The sequence below is a fragment of the Equus asinus genome, chromosome 2 (genome assembly GCF_041296235.1).
Source record: "Equus asinus isolate D_3611 breed Donkey chromosome 2, EquAss-T2T_v2, whole genome shotgun sequence".
In the NCBI taxonomy this organism is placed as follows: domain Eukaryota; kingdom Metazoa; phylum Chordata; class Mammalia; order Perissodactyla; family Equidae; genus Equus; species Equus asinus.
In genome coordinates this window covers 76,968,783-76,976,924 of record NC_091791.1, presented here as the reverse complement: position 1 = coordinate 76,976,924, position 8,142 = coordinate 76,968,783, and the positions used below count along the sequence as shown (strand labels likewise).

Genomic DNA, 8,142 nt, shown 5'->3' with positions numbered 1-8,142 from the left:
CCAATAGAGGCAACCGCTGTCTGACTCCTAGTACCATAGATTAGTTCCTCCTGTTCTGTGAAGTCATATAAATGGAATTATATACTATATTGCATGTGTGTGTGGATCTGGATTCTTTCACTCAACATAAGGCTTTGAGATTCATCCATATTATTACATGTATCAGTTATTTTTTATTGCTGAGTCATATTTCATTATATGAACATACCACAATTTATTACCTTACCTTTTGTTGGACATTTATTTCCAGTTTATGACTATTACGAATGAGGATGATATGAACATTCTTGTATGCATCTTTAAATGTTATCAGGGTATCTTTGGGAGCAATTCTGTATTATTACTCAAACCCATAGTGTTTCTAAAGTGTTTCCATGCCCAAAGACCTTTTGTAAAATTTACCTCTCTAGATGATAAAGATTTGCTATCAAGCTTTTGGCATTAAGGAACCTACAGCTTACAGGATCTACTAGAAAGAATGGAATGGTAGCTTATTAAGAAAATCACACATCTACAACATTCATCATTTTAATTACATAAATGCTCAGCATGAAAACTTAGAGGTGGCTAAGTTAAGAAAAATATGGAAATTCCCCCTTAAAACCAACTTTTCCTCTCCAATATTCTTCAAATTTCATCCACTAGAGGTAAAAAAAATATTAGGTTATCCTTCCAAATTTCTTCATGTGTGTGTGTGTAGGAGGAAGAGGATAGAATTGTTAGAGGACTGGAACTTCGTTATTGACTACAAATCTGGGCTCAGTGATAAAGACACTTATGTCCTTTCTAGGTGACTCCAACCCTGAGATATTGCTACTATCACCAAAAAGGGAGTGCAAGTCACTGTGTCTCCCAGGGAGTAGGAGTCCATTTAATAGAGGACATGATAATAGGCTTAGGATTCTCAAAAATATCGCACACATGGTTGTCTGCTCTTGGGCTATAGGCAAATTCTCTCTATCCAGTTAGGAGTGGAGGACTGAAGTAAAACACACTGCACAGACTCCACACCTCTGCAGGCTTAGAAAGGAACTTCCTGTTGTAAGGAAAGGCTAGGAACCCAGCTATGGACGTGGGTGATTTGTTAGAATAGGTCATTAGGGGGTATCATCTAGGTAATACAATGTTCAATAAAAGGATTATTAAAGTAGTTAGATTCACCTCATTAATTCTGCCCAGTGGTCTTGCATGCAAAACAAGATTAATTTGAATATGCAGAGAAGAAAAGAACCTTGGGATTGATAAGGGCCTGATTTTTTTAAGAAGGCTGGTGGTGTCAACTATAAATTTAAAATCTGTATCTGCTACATACAATCTCCAGTTACGCTCTAGATTAATGGAGATAGCTTGGGAAATTAGGTCAAAATAAACTTTCAGAAATTATGAAACATATGTGATAATGATAATAAACGACGTTTATTTTTCATACTCATTTGGGGTAAAGAGGAAAAGTCAGTTTGCCCTAACGAATGATGGTCTTTCTGAAAGAGTCTCCATTCATTCCACAGAATTGGATAGGTTGCTTGACCTCAGAGGATGATGTACTCTTAATCCATAAAGAGAACTTCCTTTGAAGAGTGGTCACAGGGTGAGCCTTTGTGAGCAGCTTCGCTGGTGCACAGCCAGACTCCCTCTCTGGGTGAAGCTTTTCCCACATTGGCCACACAGATAGGGTGTCTCTCCTGTGTGGATTTTGCCATGCAGGAGACAATTCCCCCTGGTGTGGAAACTCTTCCTGCATTGCGCGCAGGCATAGGGTTTCAGGCCTGTGTGGACTCTGATGTGAACAATTAAGCTGCCTTTCTGACTGAAGGCTTTTCCACACTGGTCACATCTATAGGGCTTCTCACCACTGTGAACTCTTCTATGAACAGCAAGGTTACTTTGATTCCTGAAGCTTCTCTGACAAATGGCACACTCATAGGGTTTCTGTCCAGTGTGGAGTCTTTCATGAACGGCCAGACTACCTCGTTGACTAAAGCTTTTCCCACACTCCTTGCACTGATAGGGCTTCTCTCCTGTGTGTATTCGCTGATGTGTAACAAGATTGCCTTTGGCCCTGAAGCTTTTTCCACAGTGGGTACACTCAAAGGGCTTTTGACCAGTGTGGATTCTCTCATGTAATGTTAGACTACCCTTCTGCCTGAAGGATTTTCCACATTCCTGGCACTCGTAGACCCTCTGTCTCACTCCAGGTGAGTCTTCCGGTAGTGTCTTAGAATCTGGGGATTTTTGTTCCAGCTTCTCTTTTCTGAAAGAATTCTGGAAATCCCAGCTTGAGGATCCTGTGGCATCAGAGTGATCATATTTGTGGTGGGCTTCTGTCATCACATCTGGCAAAATGAGAGGGAAGTCATGTAAGATGCACCAATATGCTGAGTGAGAAGAACAGGGAAAAAAGAAACAATGCTTTGAGCGCTTATTATGTGCCAGACAATATACCATGAACTTTGCATAGATAATTTAATCCTGGAAACAATCCTGTAAGATTGCTACAGATAAGGAAATGAGAGCATAGGGCGGTTGTCAAAGATCACGCAGCTAGGTAAGCACAGAGTTGGGATTCAAATGTGGGCATGCTGCACAGCAGTGTACTGCCTCTAAATTTAGTTTAATTTAGCCTACCATGTAATCTTGTGAGGTAGACATGATTATCTCTGTTTGCTCAGAAAAATTAAGAAAATTATACAGGATCATATAGAGGCCCATACTCAAGTTTTACCTAACTCCAAAATAGGTATGGACCCAAGCTGTGTAGGGCCTAAGCTTTAAAATTTTGGAGGGACTCCATCAAGAAAAAGTATAAAAGTAGGTACAGGGCTTTGAAGAGACCAATGTGAGAAAGGGGTCCTAGAACTTAAGTTTCATTAGCTCCATGAGAAATCCACCTCTGCTCCAGTCTGCTCTCCTGACAGTGGAGTAAGCTCCATGATGTCAGGAAATATGCAGCAGAATCCTTGGTACTTTGCATCTATTATCTCTAGTCCCTGCAACCCTGCAACATAGAGCTTATTGTTCTATTTTGCAGATAAGCCTGGTGCTCAAGGAAGTTAAATAACTTGTCTGATACCACAGATCAAGCCAGGGCAATTATAGAATCTGATCCAAGGAATTTTCCCCTTTAAAACCCATGTTATTTCAGTTCACTAAGCTATGGTGGAATTGAAATCAGTTTTGGTCGGGAAGTTAAACACTTTCTGTGCAGATATTGGTAGTATTTTTCCAATATTGCCCTGCATCTGAGCCTCCTACTGCACCACTCATCACTTCACCAGTTTTCTTGGAGTCATCCTTGGGAGATTTTGTCCTTGTTCCCCTGCCTTACCCTTCGTCATCTGACTGCACTGAGATTTAAAGCCGCTCATTTATTCTCTCAGAGACTACCTCCATGTCAGGACTGTTCTCCTGCTCTGTTTCTACTGCTATTTCTAACTCCAGCTTGCAGGCTTTCTCTGTAACCCCAGGAATGCTGAGCTCCACCACAGGAATGTCCCCTCTGCTTCCTCAGCCTGCCTACCAGTGCTGGGGACAGGGACAGGGAATATGGTGAGCCGAGAGCATCCCAGCAATCAACCGACTCACTCACTGAAAAATGCTACATTCTGGGCATATCTTCCATGACAGTCCAGCAGGGTAGCTGCTGGAAATCCAAACATGTCCACTCCTGCTGTATGACCTTAATCACCACCTCTTTATATGATTCTTCCATGGGCTGTTCTTGAGCACCTGAGGAGGAAAAAACAAACACACACAAACAAAACAGCACAACAAAAATAAAGAGGAAAGGGCAGGAGAATTGATAAGTGAGAAGGATTAAAGTTAACAGGAGCTCCAGTTTGGGGTATGAGAAAATGGAGGAAATTTGGATTGCCTGATGTAATGTTAGTCTCCTATAATGTCACTATAAAATGGGCTGAAAGGTACCATGACCACACACAGATGAGTCCAGGAGGAAGCAGGAGGTGGGAAAGCAGAGAACACAAAGAGTAAAGACACATCTCCTTCTGCCAACCCCAATATAATGGCCACTCCTTTTGTACCTTAGCCTTGGCATGTGAGTGAAACTTCCACTTCCTTCCCCCACCTAAGCACCTGCTATTTTGTCCTCCAAGCCTCCAAAGGAATTCAGATTCTAAAAAACCCACGTTTCAGGCTCCATGATTAGTTCCACGATGGAAATGGCTCCAGCTCTCCTCTCCAGTTCCCCCCTAGGTTATAAGGACAGACAAGAGATTCCCTATGTTACCTTTTAGCAATTCTGAGGAGGCTCCAGATCCAGACCCACCCCCTCCTACTCTTCAAGATACAATACAAGTTCTGAGGAACTGTAAATACTTGTCAATTCTTGGAAAAGGAAGACCTACTTCAGACTCCAAAACCAAGCCACAGGCACCTGAACTAGGGTAAATAACTTGCCCAAATTCTCAGAGCCAGTAAGGAGTCAAGGTGTTTCAAAGGTTCAACCGATACTTTCTGGATCCAAAGCCTGTGCCCTTACACTAGTCAATTCTCTGGTTCCTCATCACTAAACAGCTGTTAGAATTCTTAGGAAATGGAACAGAATGGGACAGGGCTTGACCAGACTTTACTACTCTTCCAGATCCTAGGAATCCTCTTGCTCCATGTTATCTTTTTCTACTGTTTTTTTTTAAAGACTATTCTCTCCTTACTTCAGGACCCTATTTACTGAATTCTTACACTTTACACAGTGGTTCAATGTATAATCCCTCTACTATGTCCCATCAAAATGCTGGCCTCCTGATTTAACGAAATAGCAATGTGATGCTACAATTCTGTTTTGTTAACCTAAGCACCTGGTCTTCCTGACAATTTCACATTCTGCTACATGCTGTGATGACTGGAGAGGCATTTTAAACTCTTATTTGGAGGACTCAGCTCCACTTTGGAGTACAAGCTACACAGGAATCCTCTATCTGAGTCCCCGGACACTACGGTACGTTCATTTGGAAGCTCAAGGTGTTACTGCTCAACAACTGCACATCCACCAAAAGCCAGGGGAAAGTACGTGGCACCTGCTGCCTGAGGTTGGACTCAGTCCTTGGGTGGTCCAGCAGATAGAGTTTGGTCAAACAAACGGGTCAAATTGGCAGCTCTGCCTCTCCACATGCTGTGAGATCTTCAGCAACGAGCAACTCAGCTGCATCTCAGGAATCTCCCTTATTAATAAAGGGAAATTGTCTTATTTTTCTCCCTAGATCACAAGTCTGGGGAATTAATTTCCTGAAGATTTTGGAGAAAGTGGCTTCATAATAGAAAATGTGGCTTTTCCTAACAGAAAGACTCTTTATTCTTTGGGAAAGCTCAGAAGCAGGCCATGAGAGACCTGGATTCTCACCTCACTCCTGCTCCCTATGACCTTGGGCAAGTAACCAAATAGCCCTGACTCTCTTTCCTCACTAAATAGGTTAAAAACACTCATGTCAGGTGGCTCCTGGGAGAATAAAAGACTCAAATGTGAAGGGTCTCTGACATGACCTACAGATTTAAGGCCTAAAGCTGAGAGTCCTCAGGAGAGGACCAGAAGAGGGGGTAATTTTGCTGTCTTGGGAACTCTTGGGGACAGTTTCAGGGTTAGGAGATTTTGGGTAAGAGTGGTTATTTTCTCCACAGCTGATCCACTTCGTCCTTTCTCCCATTCTCCACCCAGAAGAGTCTGTCCTCTCGCCCGGTCACCCTCCCTGGAGAGACCGTCCTTTCCCCTGTCCATCTTCTGAAACCCTCACCGGAGCCGGGGCACACCTGCCTGCGGCTCCCCCTCCCGTGTCTCCAGGATGCGAGGTCTTCACCCACGCCCGTCGGAGGGGCCCTGCTGTTCCGGGCAGACTCCCTCTCCTGCCTCAGGCACCCCCAAGCCCCCCGTGCGTGCTGGACCTCAGCACCCCGCGCTCCGCTCGAGCCGGACCCTTCTCTGCGGGCCGCAGACCTCTCCCCTCGGGGCGGGCCTCCCTCGTTGCCCAGGCCGGCGTGGCCTGCTCAGTGCCGCGGGGGCCCCGGAGGGCCCGGGCGCAGCAGCCTACCGGCTCAGCCCCGCCTCGCCCGGGCGCAAGGACCCGGCCGGCGGCCACACTCACCGCAGCGGCGCGCGCCCGCAGACAGACAAAGGCCCGCGCTGAGCCCGCAGCAGCGCCGGCGCGAGCGGACAAGACTACAACTCCCAGGAGGCTCCGCGCGAGCCCGTCCTTCGGACCCTGGGCCTCAGCAGCCCCGACTTCTCGGAGCACTGTGGGAAACGTAGTTCGGTGGCGCGACCTGGTCCTTGGGCTCCGCGGGTCCGGGCGGGCGCTGGGTCTCAGACCGCCCCGCTTTGACCTGGAGCCCGAGGACCCCACTTGTTCCCGGACGTAGAACCAGGATGGAGGAGCCATTGGGCCTCTCAGATTAGCGAGACGTGGAGTGGCAGCCTCGTGAAGCCGCCTGCTGAGCCAGGAAATCGGGAATCCAGGGCTCTTGCAGGGTTTCATGGAAAGAAAACAGAGCCTTGGGGAGAAATCAGTGACAAAGCTTTGGGTGCTTAGGGGCTATGTGTCGAGCCGCTGCATGAGCAAAGACCGGGTGTTCTATAATTAGGTCTCTGAAGCAAGGAGCAAATCCTTCAAGCAGAGACTGTGGGAAAGGGGAATTTGGAACACCTCAGGAGAAGTTCAAGGGCTGGGAGGAGTGTGCTTCGGTCTGGTGGACAGCTATTCCCTCCGATCCCTTTGGGTCGGAATTCACCCTGGAAATAACGGGTAAGAGAGCAGGCTATGGAGTTGTCTTAAATTTGCATGTTGGCTCCACTACTGACTGGCTGTGGGACTCTGGAAAGTCTTCTTATCTGGTGGGGAGCCCAGGATAGGGTCGGGTGATAGCGAAGGGGGCCTGGCTTCTTGGGAGGGCCAGGGTATAGGCCAGGAGACCCCCTTATCCTATTCCTTCAGAGCAAAGGCAGGTATGTGATTGAACCCAGAAAAAAATTGTTCTGCATCTACCCTATGAATTATGGAGAGAAAACAGTATTTTCTAGGGTAACAAATAGGATTTTTCTTCTTCTCCTTCTCTTTCTTTTTTTGGTGAGGAAGATTGGCCCTGAGCTAACATCTGTTGCTAATCTTCCTCTTTTTGCTTGAGGAAGGTTGTGCCTGAGCTAAAATCCGTGCTAGTCTTCCTCTGTTTTGTATGCAGGATGCCTCCACAGCATGGCTTGATGAGTGGTGTGTAGGTCCATATCTGGGATCCAAACCCCTGAACCCTGGGCCACGGAAGCAGAGCACGTGAGCTTAACTAGTATGCCACAGGGTGGTCCCAGGTTTTTCTTCTTAACTGAAGATGTGATTGAAGCGTTGAGAAATTGCAAGCCCTGAAGATTACTCAGCACATGGGGCAAGAGCTCTTTGTCATGAGGCTTCTCTCAAAAGCCACACAAACACAGGCAGTCAAGTCCTTGGCCCTGTTATGTAATACTGGGAGGAGGCAAGTTTGCATTTGTGAGGTAAAAGCTCTCCAAAATGCCTTAAACCTCCTTCAGACACACTTTTCTAGGATCCTGGAATTAAAGTGCCTGCTGGCTGAGGCTGCTTTATCTGGGGCTTCCTCCCCCTCGGAATCACCTTTGCTTTCCTTCATCCTGGAGCTCTCCTGCCCCGTGGGCTTCTCTCCAGGCTCCCTGCTCCAGAGTTCCTGCTTGGGGGCTGCCTATCTGACTGAATAAAGGACTTCATAAGGAACGTTTCCTCGTGCTTGTCCTTGTCCTCGACCTAAAAGTCACGCATCTGTTAAACAATACAAAACAAAATTAATTTCACACAGTATACATAAGTAATAAGTTGATTCATAAATGTTAGTTCTTACTACTACTAGTAACCCATCGTTAAGCTCATTCAACATGTATGTGCTAAGCCCATTTTAAATGTCAGGTACTCTCCTGGGTGTTGGGGACACAAATGTGAACAAGACACACTCCCTTTTCCTAGGGAGGAAGCTGACACTCTAGTTGACTGACTCACGGGGAAGTCCCTGAGTGTGCAGTGGGCACTGCCCTGAAGGCCCGACTTCTGAAGAGCCTCTCAGCACGACTGCAGAGCTCCCTGTGGTGCCTCCTTCCGTCATTTGTTCCAGGGCCAGAGAGAGAAAGGGATAGGGCAC

General features: G+C 46.4%; 1 protein-coding gene across 23 annotated transcripts; it reads right to left on the bottom strand.

Moving 5' to 3' along the window:
* Window positions 1-1,394: 1,394 nt before the first annotated feature.
* ZNF32 (zinc finger protein 32) lies at window positions 1,395-6,317 on the bottom strand. 23 transcript variants are annotated; one of them, XM_014836138.3, is made up of 4 exons: window positions 6,093-6,317; window positions 4,146-4,208; window positions 3,587-3,726; window positions 1,395-2,333 (listed from the first exon to the last, which is right to left on the bottom strand). In XM_014836138.3, the coding sequence occupies exons 3-4, from the start codon at window positions 3,654-3,656 to the stop codon at window positions 1,582-1,584; spliced, it is 822 nt and encodes a 273-aa protein (XP_014691624.1). In that variant the 5' UTR covers window positions 3,657-3,726; window positions 4,146-4,208; window positions 6,093-6,317; the 3' UTR covers window positions 1,395-1,581. The 23 variants fall into 23 exon arrangements, with proteins under 23 accessions (XP_014691624.1, XP_044613977.1, XP_044613984.1 ...); XM_044758042.2 differs by having other exon boundaries at window positions 1,395-2,375; window positions 4,041-4,208; window positions 6,093-6,195; XM_044758049.2 differs by having other exon boundaries at window positions 1,395-2,375; window positions 4,093-4,208; window positions 6,093-6,194.
* Window positions 6,318-8,142: the final 1,825 nt, after the last annotated feature.

Coding starts and splice junctions, on each gene's coding strand:
- ZNF32 (XM_044758065.2), bottom strand. CDS start 3,656: ATGTTTGGATTTCCAGCAGCTACCCTGCTGGACTGTCATGGAAGATAT. Junction 2,376..3,586: donor CCAGAATGTAGCATTTTTCA/GTGAGTGAGTCG, acceptor CTTCTCACTCAG/CATATTGGTGCATCTTACAT.